Source organism: Polypterus senegalus, chromosome 6 (genome assembly GCF_016835505.1).
Source record: "Polypterus senegalus isolate Bchr_013 chromosome 6, ASM1683550v1, whole genome shotgun sequence".
Lineage (NCBI taxonomy): Eukaryota > Metazoa > Chordata > Cladistia > Polypteriformes > Polypteridae > Polypterus > Polypterus senegalus.
The window spans coordinates 73073495-73091262 of NC_053159.1; the positions used below are offsets into that span (position 1 = coordinate 73073495).

Here is a 17768-nt window from a genome sequence, read left to right on the forward strand (position 1 = left end):
TCAACAATATCAAATGTTTTTTCTGCATCCAATGATATCTCCAGGGTGTTACTTTGTGGGTGAATATATTACATTAAACAGGTGTCGAAGACTGGAAGCTTAGTTTTTATTTTTTTAAGTAAGCTTTGGTCTTATGATATTACCAAAGGAAGAACTTTTTCAGTCCTTCTAGATAGGACTTTGGAGAGTATCTTAACATCATTATTCAGAAGTGAAATTGGTCTGTATGATGCACATCGTAATAAGTCCTTAGTTTGCTTAGGAAAGATTGTAATTAATGCTTGGTGAAAAGTTTGAGGTAGAATTTTATTGTGTCTAGCTTCTGTAAATGTTCCCAATAAAAGTAGAACTGCCTTAATTGAGAATTTTATTTTATAAAATTCGGCAGGGTAGCAATTAGGGCCTGCTGCTTTCCCACTCTGAAGTGAGTTTATAGCATCTAGTAATTCTGATAGTGCCAGAGGTTTATCCAATTACTCTGCACTGAGAGTATCTAGTTGTGGTATCTGTAATGCATCCAGAAATGCATTAGGTTGTGTCTTAATAATAATAATTCATTACATTTATGTAGCGCTTTTCTCAGTACTCAAAGCGCTGTCCACACAGGGAGGAACCGGGAAGCGAACCCTCAATCTTCCACAGTTTCCTTACTGCAAAGCAGCAGCACTACCACTGTGCCACCTTTGAGGTTGTCTTCTTTAAACTCAGTAGAATAGAAGAACTTATAGTAGTCTCTAAATGTGTTCATTATATTTTTATGGTCAATGATTTTGTCTCTGTCTGTGTTGGTGATTGCTGGGATTACATTGAGAACTTCCTGCTTATGGATTTGTTGAATGAAGATCTTATTAGCTTTCTCTCCATGTTCACAGTAATGATGTCTTGATTTAAAAAAATGAGTTGTTCTGTTTCTTTAGTTGTCAGGATGTTGAGTTTTGAATGCCGAGCCTGTCTTTTCCTATGAAGTGCTTCACTTAGACATCCGACACGTTCTTGATCTATTCTGCTAGTTTCACTGATTAGCTCTGATACCTTCTTGGTTTTCAATTTACTTCTGTGGCAAAGATATGAAATAATCTGTCCTGTTAAGAAAGCCTTCAGAGTTTCCCAGAGTATTTCTGCAGAAACCTCTGAAGATGTATTTATCTCTTTAAAAAAATTGATTTGCTTGGATGTAAATTCTGTATAGTTCTTGTCTGCTAATAAAAGTTGGTTAAGACACCAGCTGTGAGATGAGTATGATTTTAGCTCCATGATCAAAGGGGCGTGGTCAGAGATAGCAATAGCGTTATACTTACAAGATTTAATCATAGGCAAGAAATTATTATCTATAAAGAAGTAATCAATTCTTGAGTAGCTATGATGCACTAGTGAGTAGGAGGATGATCTTAATTTTGGCTTTAGAAATCTCCAGGGCTTTGATAAGTTGTGATCAGTTACAAACTATGTAATTGTCTTTGCAGTGTTAGATGTCATTGCCCCTATTGCAGGAGACCTGTCTTGGTATGGATTTAAAACAAAACTAAAGTCCCCAGCCATTATAATTTTATGAGTGTTCACATTGGGAATGGATGCAAATACATTTTGGATGAAGTGCCTATCATCCACATTGGGTGCATAGATATTTATTAAAATTACTTTAGAGTTAAATAATTTATCCATGATGATCACATACAGTGGTGTGAAAAACTATTTGCCCCCTTCCTGATGTCTTATTCTTTTGCATGTTTGTCAAACAAAATGTTTCTGATCATCAAACACATTTAACCATTAGTCAAATATAACACAAGTAAACACAAAATGCAGTTTTTAAATGATGGTTTTTATTATTTAGGGAGAAAAATAATCCAAACCTACATGGCCCTGTGTGAAAAAGTAATTGCCCCCTTGTTAAAAAATAACGTAACTGTGGTGTATCACACCTGAGTTCAATTTCCGTAGCCACCCCCAGGCCTAATTACTGCCACACCTGTTCAATCAAGAAATCACTTAAATAGGAGCTGCCTGACACAGAGAAGTTGACCAAAAGCACCTCAAAAGCTAGACGTCATGCCAAGATCCAAAGAAATTCAGGAACAAATGAGAACAGAAGTAATTGAGATCTATCAGTCTGGTAAAGGTTATAAAGCCGTTTCTAAAGCTTTGGGACTCCAGTGAACCACAGTGAGAGCCATTATCCACAAATGGCAAAAACATGGAACAGTGGTGAACTTTCCCAGGAGTGGCCGGGAGACCAAAATTACCCCAAGAGCGCAGAGACGACTCATTCAAGAAGTCACAAAAGACCCCAGGACAACTTCTAAAGAACTGCAGGCCTCACTTGCCTCAATTAAGGTCAGTGTTCACGACTCCACCATAAGAAAGAGACTGGGCAAAAACGGCCTGCATAGCAGATTTCCAAGACGCAAACCACTGTTAAGCAAAAAGAACATTAGGGCTCGTCTCAATTTTGCTAAGAAACATCTCAATGATTATCATGACTTTTAAGAAAATACCTTGTGGACTGATGAGACAAAAGTTGAACTTTTTGGAAGGCAAATGTCCCGTTACATCTGGCGTAAAAGGAACACAGCATTTCAGAAAAAGAACATCATACCAACAGTAAAATATGGTGGTGGTAGTGTGATGGTCTGGGGTTGTTTTGCTGCTTCAGGACCTGGAAGGCTCGCTGTGATAGATGGAACCATGAATTCTAATATCTACAAAAAAATCTTGAAGGAGAATGTCCGGCCATCTGTTCATCAACTCAAGCTGAAGCGATCTTGGGTGCTGCAACAGGACAATAACCCAAAACACACCAGCAAATCCACCTCTAAGTGGCTAAAGAAAAACAAAATGAAGACTTTGGAGTGGCCTAGTCAAAGTCCTGACCTGAATCCAATTGAGATGCTATGGCATGACCTTAAAAAGGCGGTTCATGCTAGAAAACCCTCAAATAAAGCTGAATTACAACAATTCTGCAAAGATGAGTGGGCCAAAATTCCTCCAGAGCGCAGTAAAAGACTCATTGCAAGTTATCGCAAACGCTTGATTGTAGTTATTGCTGCTAAGGGTGGCCCAACCAGTTATTAGGTTCTGAGGGCAATTACTTTTTCACACAGGGCCATGTAGGTTTGGATTTTTTTTTCTCCCTAAATAATAAAAACCATCATTTAAAAACTGCATTTTGTGTTTACTTGTGTTATATTTGACTAATGGTTAAATGTGTTTGATGATCAGAAACATTTTGTGTGACAAACATGCAAAAGAATAAGAAATCAGGAAGGGGGCAAATAGTTTTTCACACCACTGTATCTCCCTTCAGGATCAGATACCACATCTGATACTACAAATGATATTGTTCTATGTATAATAATTCCCACACCTCTAATTTTCTTTGCAAAGCTGAAATGGGCAGTTTTGCCAGTCCAGTCTCTATGCAGCTGAAACTGATCCTTGCTTAATAAGTGGGTCTTCTGTAAAAATACTATTTTAGCGTTTAGACCTGATAGGTGAGAGAATCCTTTGTCTTTAATTAATGATTCAGAACTTTAACATTCCAGCTCACAAAATTAACTGTTCTGTCATCGAGACATTGCTTCTGAACTTCTGTTGTCATTTTGTAGTCTTAAGATAAGACAGCTTTGACCTAAATTTCCAATTTTCCCAGTAGTTATTGTCATGAAGCCTATTGTTACATTGGCACTTATAAGGATTAAAAGGATAGATAAGAGAGAGCTTCCTCTCCCCCTAGTTCCCCAGCCCCTCATTTTGTTTCCCCACGTAAGGCTAGACCACACTTCACAAAGTCCCAGTCCTCTGACATACTTAGAGACAGAGCACGTTGAAAACAAAACAAGCCCGCCAACAGTGGCGTATAAGGATTAAAATAGAGATACTGTATCTATTAACAATACAGTCCAAATATTATAAGCATAAAATATCATCTTTAATAGTCTTGAGAGAGTAAACCCAGGGAATGATGTTAATGATGTTAAACAGTAGCCCTGGATAAGCATAGTAAACCCTAATATAGTAAACCAAGGGTATTATGTTAAACAGTCTCCTTTAAAAAAAATATATATATATATATATATATATATATATATATATATATACACACATACAGACATACATATACAGGTATAATTGTAATTAAAACATAAACAAAAAGTGGCTGAGAAGGAAATAGGATGAATAATTTTGGCACCAGTGTCACCGCAACTGGATCAAACAAGTCTTTAGGATCTTCTTTGCCATGTCGGGATCAGTTTTCTTTGCTCTTTTTCTACTTCCTCTGTAAAAGTGAAAATGGAGAGCTTGCCATGAATATCCACTTTCAGTTTGGCAGGATACAAGGGGCTGTATCTGACCTCAGCTTTCCGTAAGCTCTGTTTAATGTTGTTAAATGCGGCACTTTACCAGCTGTTGAGGGTGAGAAATCAGGGAAAATACAAATCTGGTTATTTTCAAATATACAGTAATCTCTTGTTTCTTTCTGAGAAGTAACATTATATGTAATTTAAATTGTAATTGTTCAAAACGCACAGTGAGAGTCCCAGGTTTAGAGTTATTTGATCCTTGTATGCGGAAAGCTGCTGCTACCTCGATGTCTGATTTGAAGTCATCTCCAATTATTTTAGAGACTAGTTCAGCTAAGAGTTTCACTGGGTTTAGATTTTCACGATTCTCTGGGAGACTTTTGATTCTATCATTATTCCTTCTGCATCCATGTTCCAGTGCAGCAAGTCTGTCTTTGAGTACTTTGCATTCAGAATTTGCAGCCGTTGCTTTTCCTTCAGAGGTGGATGCCAGTTGTTCAGCTATTTCAATACAAGTCGTGAACGTTTGCTTAACACTAGAATTACCAGAGCCTTCGAAAAAACTCGTAGATCCGTCCCACCTTAAAACGCTTTGCACCTCTCCATCAGCATCTTTTATCCTTTAAATGTGTTGATAAGCAGCAAACAGTAAGCAGCCTGCTATCACATCCCCACCCCACACAGTTTTCTCAGCTCAAGTCTGTTTACATGCGTGTCAGTTGCTTAGAGTTGTATAGAGTGGGAAGTCAAGCAAAATGACACCTTTTATTTAAAAAAAAAATGTGATTATTTAAACGTTTATCTTGGTCTTTAATATTCTGAAGCAGATTCTCATTTGTCTTGTGTATGTCCTTTATTTCTTTCCTTATATCATTTATATCCTTCTTTATATTCTTGTGCTCCTTTATGTCCAAACCCCAAGAGTGGTGGCAATGGCAGCGATCATTACTTTCAGCTCGGGCAGATCATTTCGGTCTTCTCTGTGCTCCGTGGGTGAGGTGGTAAGACCAGTTGGAGTCGATGTTCTCAGCTCGCGAGGAGAAGTTGACAACACGGAAGATAAGGCCATTTTCAGTTTCAATGAATCTTCTGGAATCGAGAAGCTATCCTGACCCAACTTGCTTGCGTATTAGCTCCCACTTTCGCTCTCTGCTGGACACGATGCAGCAGCGTCAGGTCCCAGGAAATCTATGCTATCGCCTATCTTTTCCAGGTCAGTCTCTAACAGGCCGTACCTTGAGCTTGGACTGGATACCTGTATAGGCTTGAGTGAAGCTTTATACTGTCTTTTCCATTTCTTTCTGAGCCCTTTTCCTGCCACTCATGTTTATATGTGCTTGCATATACAGTGATCCCTCGCTATATCGCGCTTTGACTTTCGCAGCTTCACTCGAATGCGGATTTTAAATGTAAGCATATCTAAATATATATCACGGATTTTTCGCTGGTTCGCAGGTTTCTGCGGACAATGGGTCTTTTAATTTATGGTACATGCTTCCTCAGTTTGTTTGCCCAGTTGATTTCATACAAGGGACGCTATTGGCGGATGGCTTAGAAGCTACCCAATCAGAGCATGTATTAGGGATTAAATAAAACTCCTCAATGATATACGATATGCTTCCCGAGTGGTGCTTGATTGTTTGCTTTTCTCTGTCTCTCTCACTCTCTCTGACATTCTCTGCGCCTGATGGAGGGGGTGTGAGCAGAGGGGCTGTTTGCACAGAGGCTGTTTGCCTAGGGGATACAGACAATCCTCTAAAAAATGCCGCTTTATCGCGGTGCTTCGGCATACTTAAAAGCCCAAAAGCACGTATTGATTTTTTGATTGTTTGCTTTTCTCTCGCTCTCTCTCTGACATTCTCTGCTCCTGACACACATTCCTTTGAAGATTAGATATATTTGCATTCATTTAATTGTGAGAAAGAACTGTCATCTCTGTCTTGTCATGGAGCACAGTTTAAACTTTTGACTAAAGGGTGTTATTTCATGTCTAGAGGGCTCTAATAATGTTAACAGTGTGGGAGAGTTTATAAGGGCTGTGGTGGATTGCCAGCATTTCACTCCGGCCCTCAACCCCAGGCCGCCAGGAGGAGCTCTCCCGACAGCATGATCATGCCCCGAGTTCCAGCAGGTCATCATGGACTATGTAGTGTTTGTACACAGCCCTGCTGGATACCTTGGGGGCCACCAGGCGTCGCTGTAGGGGCTCGTGGCTCTTATGTGCCCTATAACCGGGAGTGCGCCACGGTCACGTGACAGGAGAAACGACGCACTCCGGGTTGAAGAAAGGACTATTTACCCTGACCCGGAAGGAATAAGGACTTGTGGACTGTTGTGCAGGAACACCTCCGGGTCAGGGAATATAAAAGGACTCTGGGAACTCCCAGACAACGAGCTGAGTTGGGAGGCAGGGTGGCTAAGCGTCAGGGAGTGGAGGATTGTTATTAATTATCGTATTGTTTATTGAGAATTGTGGAGAGGAGCGTGCTTTGTGCACTTTATTATTATAATAAATATCATCATTGGATTTTTACCTGGCGTCTGACGTATAGTCTGAGGGTACAAGGGTGCGAGAAGCGCCTTAGTCTGTTACAGGGCTTAAAATATATAAAAATAACCATACAAACATATGGTTTCTACGTTGCGGATTTTCATCTATCGCGGGGGGTTCTGGAACACAACCCCCGCGATCGAGGAGGGATTACTGTACTGTAATTGAACCCACTCCAGTTCAGTAAATACAGGATACCTCCGGGTGAGTAAAAAGTAATAAAAAAACGAAAAACTAAATAAATATCACAGCTGCTAACGGAGTTCCGCTTCAGACATCCATCTCCCGTAACGAACGAGACCAAACATTTCAGCATTTTAGTAAAACACAACTGTTCCATATAAATCCTTGTTGACAATTTTCTAATAGTGTTGCTCTACACATGAGCTGTTTGATCGTTTCCTTAATAATTGCTTCCATTAATTAACTTGTGGTGCATATTAAGGTTACTGGCCTAAAGTTACTTGGATCAGATAGATTACCCTTTTATACAATGGGATAATATTTTCTAGCACCCAGCCTTTAGGATTTTCCTTAGTGTGCAGAAATCTTTGGAAAATAGAGTATGTGTCAAGGATTTATATATGTACTCACCAATTTCCTTATTTGTTAGATTTCCGCCTATTTAATCTAAGCAGTACTTTTTCCAGTACAATTTCCAAATTACTACGTAACTCCTTAGTAATGCCCATTATTTTTGGGCGATTATTGATCTCGTAACACCTGTAAACTTCAACAAAATGCAATTAACTGTTTCACTGTCTATATATTCCAGCTCACTTTTGTAATTCCTTATACTCTTATTCTACTGATATATTGAAAGAATCTTTTTGATCAACTTTCAGCTTCTCTTCCAGTTACTTTTTAACTTTCCTGATATCCTTTTATACTATTACTTTCATGCTATCATACACTCTACATTTATTACTACACTTATTGGTCTTGCATGCCTTAGAAACGTTTTTTTACCCCCTGTACCTTTTTTTAAGCTCTTAATTTATCCACCACAGAATTATTTTTAATTTCTTACTATTTCTGATGTTTGGGATAACCTTGTCCGTTGTTATACTTGAAACACTTATAAACCTACATCATATCTCCGCAGCTGTCTCAACACTTAAAAGCTTGTTCCAGTTTATCTTACTTGGCCTTTGTTACACCAAGATACTGATAGTTCAGTTACATTTGTCCCATGAATCCTATCCTTATTATCTCAGAATACTAAATCTAGACTCACTTCCCCCTTTTTTGGTACTTTGATATATTGTGTTAAACATTCATTGATTACCTCCATAAATTTAAGTTCTTCAATTAGATGGATTAGGCAGTTTTTTTCAGGTTTCATCCATTGTGCTTTGTTATGTGTATCCTTTAAATTCATGCTTGACTCTTAGTACACTCTTACTTTGTTTTAGACAAAAAGTAAATAAGCCTCCAAGTAAATTCTTCAGACGATTCACCAGGGAATTTCCTGGGGACTGTAAATTAAACAGCCAACTTTTGTTGGCCCAGAACTAATATACAGTATACTGTTTTATTGGTCCGTATATATTTTTGATTTTCCTATTAACCTTTTTTATATTATTAACCCATAATGGTTAAAAAGTCTACATTTCATATTTTAATCTTTCACTAGATCATTAGGTAAAGTTTTTTGGATTCTTTATGCAGTTTGCTTTTCAGATTATTCATTTGAATACTTTTGCAGTCTTTGCAATTGACAGCAAAGTTTTCAGTGCGGCACAAAAGTAATGTTAGTCACCCATTCTGAATTGTGCATAGGCTTCCTTTCACAAAGAAAGTCACCTAGGGATTCTTTGTACATAAACCCAATGTGCTTTTTAGGCACAGAAAATTGAAATGATAAAAGCAAATTAAATAATTCTGCTAATCACTGTGTTATGGAGTATGGAAAACAATGGCAAGCTGCCTAGGGAGTATTTTCGGAGGCAGTGAATTATATAAGCTTTTTGCCAGCTGAGTAAAAAATCAGTTTTGATGCTCCTCTGCTATTTTTCTGACTCATCTCTTTTAATCTTTGCTCTTCATTTAGAATGCATTTACTGTGGATTTAAATCATTGTATTGTATGATGTTTCAATATACAGTAATTGTCAATTTATCATTATAAGTGTTTTTAATCTTGATTCCTCCTTTCTTGTGTTTTTCAGCCACTGGGTTTTGTTTTGTTGTCATTAGTTTGAGAATGGGTTGCCTAAGCAATCGGCAGCACTACACAGTTTCTTTCTCCATTTCTAAGTGAGCTCATTTCACCAAGGGGGAACTAGCAATCTCACTCATTTCAAAATTTTCCTCCGGCCCGGGCGGCTGACACCCACGCTACGCCACTGGTCGGTGCATGACTTTATATGTAGAAAAAGAGAAAGGAGAAATCTCAGACCGATGATGAATTAACACACAGCAGATTAGGAAAAAAGAGGGAGACAGGACTAAAATATATGTATGGAATATCTTGGTTGTAGCAGCAGCTGGATGAACATCTAACACTTCGTGGAATTGGATATAGTCTGTTTAGAGAAGTGTGATGTTTCCAAAACAATGTCCTAATGACAACGTGCATGAAAAGATGAAAAGTCAGAAGTTAAAGTTTTAAGAAGAGAAAGAGCTTAATAAAATGCGTTATGCTATAAATAGAATATTGAAGACAGCATTTTAGCAGAGGATATAGACAGTTAGTAGAGGTTGGAAAAGATGTACTGTACACTTTAGAACAGGGTGAAGATATAGGTTAAAATGGATTGCAGCCCATTTGTTTTTCTGACTTTGTTTTCTGCTTGTCAAAGGAGATTCCTTATAGTTTTTAAGAAGTAACTATGGCATTTTCAGGTTGGTTGAGGTAGTGGATACCAAGGAATTAAACAAGCATCTACTGTAACAAATAGTAAATTCCTTTTTAAGACACACACCAGCAGTGTTCTAATAAGAGCAGTGTCTTTTACCCGACATTTTTTTTTGCTTTTAAGAAATTTTGAAATGACTGGTTTAATAAGATATAATATGGTATGTGGGTATTTGAAGGTGTTATGGCATTGATAAAATGAGGAATAATGTTAATTTTTACAGCTGCTAGGTGATAATGAAGAAATAAGTGGGATTTTGTTTGATTTTTTAAGATGATTTCAAGGGTATGCAAATTTCTACCAAACACTTGAATTGGTTGTAAATTAGAATATGTAATAAAATAAACTAAATGCCAGCACTGATGAAATGGAAGGAGGGTTGATTTGGATGAGTTTGTTTTATATTTTGGCATTTCAGTAGAGAAATATAATGGTAGGGTTTTAAACCTGTATGGGAAAAAAGCTTGAACTATGAGCACATCTGCTAAAGTTCCTGTCTGAAACCATGCTTAATTTGGAAACTATTAAAAAAAAATATAACATTTGGTTAAACCAATAACTACAAAAGGCAAGAAATGTAGCCATATTAATCAGTCCTTGCAAGATCCTGGAAATCCTTTTAGTGTGAAATATTATAACTCTCATATGTAGTAATCATCTTAGCCTAGCATTAGCCAGAACAAAAAGGTGTCTTTCTCTATGCCTTATGCTTGCCCTGTTATTCTTGCTTTCTGTTCTTCTGTAGTCCGTGGGTTACTAAAAGTAGAAATAAAGAGTGGCAAAAGGATGAGAACAGAGTTTCCATTTTTAGAATTTAATCCACCATACATCTATTGTAGCCTTTATTCTGATCAGCTAAATGCTTGTAGAAAGCACATTTTTTAGGTTATTCAGCTCCCTTTGACCAAACGTCCACTTAAAGTATTAAGTAGAGCTTGCACAGCAATAGTGGCTTATAATTGTTTGTAATGAGTTTATGTTGTAAGACAACCATAGATAAAAGCATTATGTACAAGTGCAGGTGTATTGCTTTTATTATGGCTGGAAGTATTTTTATTTAAATCAATAGAACTGAAATATTTAAAGATTCTTCTGCTGCCTTTGTTTTCTAAATAACTTTCATGTCATCATTGTTTTAGTTGATTTCTTCTGTGTCATTCATTTTTGACAGGTTCTTGAATTTCTGTGTACTCCAGATGATGACTCCAGACATACAGAGAGACAGCAGGTAACAGTTACCCTGTAAATTATCAGTATGTCAAGTGTTTTTAATTTGGTGAATATATTGTAAAAGTGCTTCCTGTTTAGATATTAATGATTTACAAAACTCCAGTCTTGCCATCATATTTGATGGTTACCATTTATTAATAGTTTGTTGTTGTCAAACGCATCATACTGAATTATTTTATCTCAGTGCAGTAGTCTGCTTGTGTTTTCAGAATAGCAATTAACATTTGTGCCATCAAAGATGGAATATTGTGTTCATTTGACCCAGCCTTCAAATTCCAAAGTGATGCTTGAGAAAATTTATGCTGGAAAAATGGAGTTTAGAGTTCATATTTGATATGTTTGAGTCTATGTGTTGCTACAGGCTATGTAAAAAGGTAGATATGTACTTAACCTTGTGAATGTCCCCTTGGGATTAATAAAGTATCTATCTATCTGTATTTCTGCGTCTGTCTGTCGGTCTAGTCAGACTCACAAGCTTACAGAGTCAGTGGCAGAAAAATCAGAATTTCACCAAAGCAGCCCCATAAACATTTAATTTAGGTTCCTGAAATGCAAAATCACAAACTTTAATGCAATTGAAATATAATAATGATCTTTAAACAATGCACCTGATTTGTTTACAATGTGTCCATACCAGTGTATGCAGATAACATAATATCTTCATTTGCCAGTTTTTTTAAATAAGAAGCCAACATTTTTAGTGAGTTAGGAGTGAATGTGAAGAACCAAGGATGATATTTGTTTTAATTTATACTTTAAGTGATTTGGGAGACTTTTCTACTTAGATTTTTAATAACTGACAATTATTTTGTCATTCCAAATAGCAAGAATATTTCCTAAATTTGTAGTGTTGGGGTTATCCAAAGTTGCCAATAATGCCTTTAAACAAATAAAGAAAACTTCTGCTTAGTTACAGTTCAAAGAGCAAACTCTTCAAACTTGTTTTATTTGTAATGTTTAATTTAAGAAAAGCATTTCTGTGGTCCTGTGGTGACGAATCTTTCTACTGTATACCAATGACAAATCACTGATCTTAAGTAATAATTTGTGGCCCTAGCCAATTCACCTTAAATCTTCACCTGTCTAGTATTAAGTAGTAGCATAGGTCAGTCAAATTCAGGACTATTAGATTTTATAAAAATAGTTCTCCACAAGCTGTGAAATTTGTAAACTTAGCATCTTGACCTTAACCCCTTAACATTCGGGGTCATTTTTGCTAAATCGCTTGTAATTCGACCTCTCCAAATTAGAATCATTGCTGTTATTGAACTATCTGGAGTATAAACACATGTTTGGTCTCTTTGTAAAGGTAACATTCTCTAGTTTCACCTTAGTAGTCAGAATCACTGTAGGTGTGACTGATCAAAAGTTATGCACATTAGAACTCACAAAAAAAACGAATTTTTTTGTTCTCGCCTAAGTTTTTTTATGAAAATAAAGGAAAATAAAGCTGCAGTAGGTAGGTGAGGACAGAAACACACAATGTACCAACAGAATAACTTGTTGACTACTCACATTTCAAATTTGAAAAGAATACCTGTAAAAATGACATTTTACACCAGTTTTATGTGGGCATGCCCAGGGGGTTTTTAGAGGGACCATTATCCACATTTTGGAACATATGGAAAAAGTGTAATAACTTTTGAATGCTTCAACCCACATATATCAATGAGGGCTCTACTGAAAGCTTACACCTAAAGGAATCTATATCTACATACAGTGTCACTCTATTAGTTATAAAAATAATAAAAACAATAAAAAATACACATTTCTATGTAAAAATAGTCAATACAAGTTATGAGCCAAAAATATATTTATATTTTTTATTTTTTACTTTTTTTTTTATATAAAATGCACACAAACTATATATATTTCTTTTACAAACTTACAACACAGCTCAGCGTTTTTCCATGTGCCACTTGATGGCAGCAATCACTAGCAAGCAGAAAGCACAAGGGCGTGGCACGTCGCTCTCCGCCATTACATGTCCCCTGTGCCGGTTGAATACTTCGCAACGCTGCATATGCATCTATTATTTAATCAACCGCTTATTTACGCTTTAAACTTCTACTTTTATTCATATTTAAACTGCGAAAAACTTGGCGAAATCACAATAAACAACCACGCACCAACTCTGCAGACTGGCACAAATGCCACCTTCAAAGCTGCATTGTTTTTTACAAGTTAAGCATAGCAAGTCACATATCAAAATGCTCGCCTGCTCATTGGCTGTAAGTTTTGAGTGTCAGTCACAGTGTCCAATCAAACTGGTAGATTCTACCAGAGTTTGAAGCAGACGTCATCATCTAAAGCTTTCTGTGACACTGGTTGGCTATACGAGGTGCCAGTCAACCCCAGACCCGTCGTAATTGGCCAAGTTAGGTGTCGATCTGAAGCTAACACTTCCGCGAGCATTTATTTACGCTTCTCGGTACTTTAATTCATATTTAAAATGCGAAAAACGTATAAATCACAATAAACAACCACGAACCAACTCTGCAGATTGGCACAAATGCCACCTTCGCGCCGATTCTATCGCTTTGTTTACAAGTTAGCATAGCAAGTTACATATCAAAATGCTCGTCTGCTCATTGGCTGTAAGTTTTGAGTGTCAGTCACAGTGTCCAATCAAACTGGTAGATTCTACCAGAGTTTGAAGCAGACGTCATCATCTAAAGCTTTCTGTGACACTGGTTGGCTATACGAGGTGCCAGTCAACCCCAGACCCATCGTGAAATGGCCAACTTAGGTGTCTTTCAAAGCTAACACTTCCGTGTTTCATGCGGTAGCATGGTTATCGCGACAGAAACAAATTACGCCTAATATGAGCAATATAAGTGAAAAAAAATTACTTAGGTGGTCTCAAGTTATGAAGCATTTTCTGGAGTTTTTGTCCCTTTGAGAATATATCGTGTGTTTTGGACCTAAATCGTTTTACTGGATTATATTCGCTGGAGCATTACGGACACAATGGGATCAATACTGCTCGGAAATATTGATGTTTGACTTGCTGGGGGTCTTCAAAGGTAGGCACAGTCAACTCTTAAAAGTATGTACTTCTCTGTAAAAAAGGCTTTAGTGTCAGTGCTGTGGTTGTTGTGTGTCAAAATGGTTTATATCATCGGAAAGACGAGACTTTGAAGTTTCATTTGATGTATAGGGTGTCGAGATGCATGGCAAGATGGGCATGCACGATGGGCATGCACACATTACTGTAACGTTTTTGAACCGCTGTTTGTCCCGGACCGACGCAGCGCTGTTAAGAGAAGTCTATTATAAATTTGTATGTCTGATTTGTTTTGCAAACTTGTTTTTTGAGAGATGATGATTATAGCTGTCACTGCCCTTATGTTGTATGTCTGTATAGTAGTTTTATTTGTATGGTTATCATCAAATTAAATTTCATAATACTGATATTTTACTGAAATTGAGTTTTTAATTAACGTTGCCATGCCTATGTTATTCAAAATTTATTTAATCCATTATAATGTATCCACATAGAACCCATTCCCAAAAAAGACAAAATTAGCATATATCAACTTAATAGTAATATATTTGTGTAAACAATTTCTTCTTATAGAAATTAAATTGGAAAAAATAGACCTAATTAATTAAGAATTTTGATTTATTTCTGTAATGGAAAATATAAATACAGAGTTCTTAAAGATGACTACTGATGTCATCATTTTTAATTTTTCAGCATTTGTTTTGATGAAGTATTTAACTTAATTAGAAACTTCAAAATTATGCTTTATTGCTGCACTAATTCAACACCACCACCTCCACAAAAACCCGACTTGTACCTCATAGTGGTGTGGGCGTGTAACGTCAAGTAGTGGATAGCTCTTTGAGGCTATGCCATCAGTGGAGAAGGCCTCAGCTGAAGTACCATTTAAGGCATTACGTGAGGTGGACAGGCTCAAAGAGAACCCTGAAAATGGTGGCTAACACATGCAACGGTGAAGTAAATGCAGGCAGCTTTGACAGAATACTTGGTCAGAAGGGTGATTCGGCGCGTCAACTTGACTGTACTGGCACATGCTTGATTATGTATTAGTAAGGAATCATGATACAAGAGAAGTTCGTTTGACACGGGTCATGCGTGGTACATCATGCTGGTCAGACCATAGACTAGTACATTGTTCCGTCTTCTTGTCGATCCGCCTACCGCGCAGACAGCGTGGTGTAACAGTAATGAGGAAATTAAATGTGGCTTCACTTAAGAACCCAGAAACACAGCTGAAGCTACAATTAGAATTTACGTCCAAGTTGGCTGACACTGGTAAAGGCTGTGGTGACTGGGACCAGTTTAAGAACCCGGTGTATAGCTGTGCTGCAGACGTGGTTGGTTTCTGTAAAACGGGCAACAAAGACTGGTTTGATGAACTGAATTCTGAAGCCTGTGTGCTGTTGAATAGAATGCATGCCACCCATCTACTCTGGATTAACAACAAACATTACACTGACAAAAGAGAGGCATATACTGCTGCTAGGCTCAAGCCTAGCTTTGTGCAATGAAGGAACGGTGGTGGGCAGCTAAAGCTATGGAACTTCAAGCGGCAGCAACTCATCATGACATGAAGGCATTCTACGACAGACTGAAAGCCGTGTATGGACCACGTGACTCTGGAAGTGTACCTGTGCGATCCAAAGATGGTAGTTCACTTATCATGGATTGGAACAAGATCCTGGAAAGTTGGGTTGAACACTTTCAAGCAGTATTAAACCAAGAATCCTCGTTTGATGAGAGTGTGCTAGCTGAAATACCACAGTGGCAAATAGCTGACATCCTTGGTATACCCTCATCTGAGCATGAAGTCTTACATGCCATCAAATGCATGACATCTGGAAATGTGCCAGGAGTGGACAGTCTCGTTCGAGAAGTGTTTAAGTATGGGTGCCACCAGCTAGCACGCAAACTAACAAGTGTTTGTGCAGATCTGGGGACAGGAGACAGTACCACAAGATTTCAAGAAAGGAACAGATAGTTCACATATTCAAATGTAAAGGGGATCACTCAGTGTATGATGATCATCGAGGCATAGCTCTATTATCTATCCCTGGCAAAATACTTGCACATGTGATCATGAACAGATTATACACGCACGTGTACGAAAATGTCATACTGCCTGAGAGTCAGTGTGGCTTCCGTCCTGGGTGTAGCACCATGGACATATTTGCTGCAAGACAGCTTCAGGAGAAGTGCCACGAACAAAACAAAGATCTGATGGCTGTGTTTATTGATGTCACTAAAGCCTTTGATTCTGTAAATAACAAAGGACTTTGGCTCATTCTCCATAAAATTGGCTGTCCCACAAATCTGTTGAATATTGTCTTTTCATTTCATGATGGCATGAAAGCTTGCATCACTGAGGATGGCAAAATGTCACAGGAATTTATGGTCTCCAATGGAACGAAGCAGGGCTGTGTGCTTGCCCCACTCCTGTTCAGCATCTTCTTCTCATTTATGCTGTATATAGCTTTTAAAGACTGCAACATTGGTATTCCAGTACAGTTCAGAACAGACGGTGACATCTTCAATCTTAGCTGCTTACGGGCCAAGTCCAAAGTCCATAATGCTATCATACGTGACCTCCTATTTGCCGATGATTGAGCTCTCATGGCTCATTCTCTGGATGACCTACAGGGCTTGATGAATTGCTTTGCCAGTGTAGCCAAACGTTTTGGTCTCACTGTCAGTCTCAAGAAGACAGAAGTCATGATTCAGGCATCTTTCAGTAGTCACCGCCAACAACAAGCAGTGACTGTTGATGGGACAGCACTTGTACAGTATATGTAGACAAGTTTACTTATCTAGGCAGTGTCTTGAGCAGTTCTGCAGGCAATGACCACAATATTTCTGCAAGACTCGCCAAAGCCAGTGTATCTTTCGGTAAACTTCAGAATTGCCTCTGGAATGAACATGGAGTTACACTGTCCACGAAACTGGCAGTATATAGAGCCACTGTCCTAACGACTTTATGATATGGATGTGAAGCGTGGACACTGTATCAGCGCAATCTGAAGAAGCGAGACCATTTCTATCTACCCTGTCTCTGCAGAATCATTCATGTGAAGTGGCAAGACATGGTCACAAATACAGAAGTGCTACGTAAAAGTGGTGTGCATGTCATCGAGGCAGTCATCATAGCTGCACAGCTGCGTTGGGCAGGACATGTGGTGCGCATGGCAGATACTCGGATCCCAAAACAAATCTTCTTTGGACAGTTGTCAAATGGTCATCGCTCAGTTGGGCGTCCTTTACTCCGATATAAGGACACTCTCAAAGCCAACCTGAAGAAGTTTGGTCTTACGATACAATTTTATCAACTCACTCTGAACTGGTCCACCTGGCGGCGAATCTGTCTTGAAGTTGTCCAGCACTTTGAGATGAGCAGACTTGCACAGCTGGAAGCAAGGGGTATGCAAAGGAAAGAAGCAGCAAGGCGGCCAGCCAGTGGTGTTTTTACCTGTGACGTCTGCAGCAAAACCTGCAAATTGGCCTACACTCCTACAAAACTACACACCGATGATGAGATCCATGGTATCGATGGGTCAGTCCATGAATTCAGCACCAAGAATAATTGCTAATTTTTTTCAGCTTTATTCTGCTTACCAGAATTCAGAGTGATTAATGAAAAATATGCAATTTAGCAAGGCAGCAATGTGCTCTGTTTTTTATTGTTTTATATTATATGTAAGGGTTACGTAAAAGACCCGAACCACATATTACTTTGTATCTTTTTATTGAAAAGATATTCATTGTGCTTGCAAATTTAAAGATAGAGTTGTGCCTTTATTTTATAATGTGTCCTGATTTGATAAT

At 38.0% G+C, this 17768-nt stretch overlaps 1 protein-coding gene across 1 annotated transcript in view; it reads left to right on the top strand.

Annotated features, from left to right (window-relative positions):
• Nucleotides 1-17768, top strand: part of vps8 (VPS8 subunit of CORVET complex) — a 740642-nt gene that overhangs the window by 322176 nt on the left and 400698 nt on the right. The window contains exons 32-33 of the mRNA XM_039755059.1: nt 10884-10940; nt 15463-15870. Of these exons, the coding sequence (XP_039610993.1) occupies nt 10884-10940; nt 15463-15870 (465 nt within the window). The remainder of the gene's footprint in view (nt 1-10883; nt 10941-15462; nt 15871-17768) is intronic.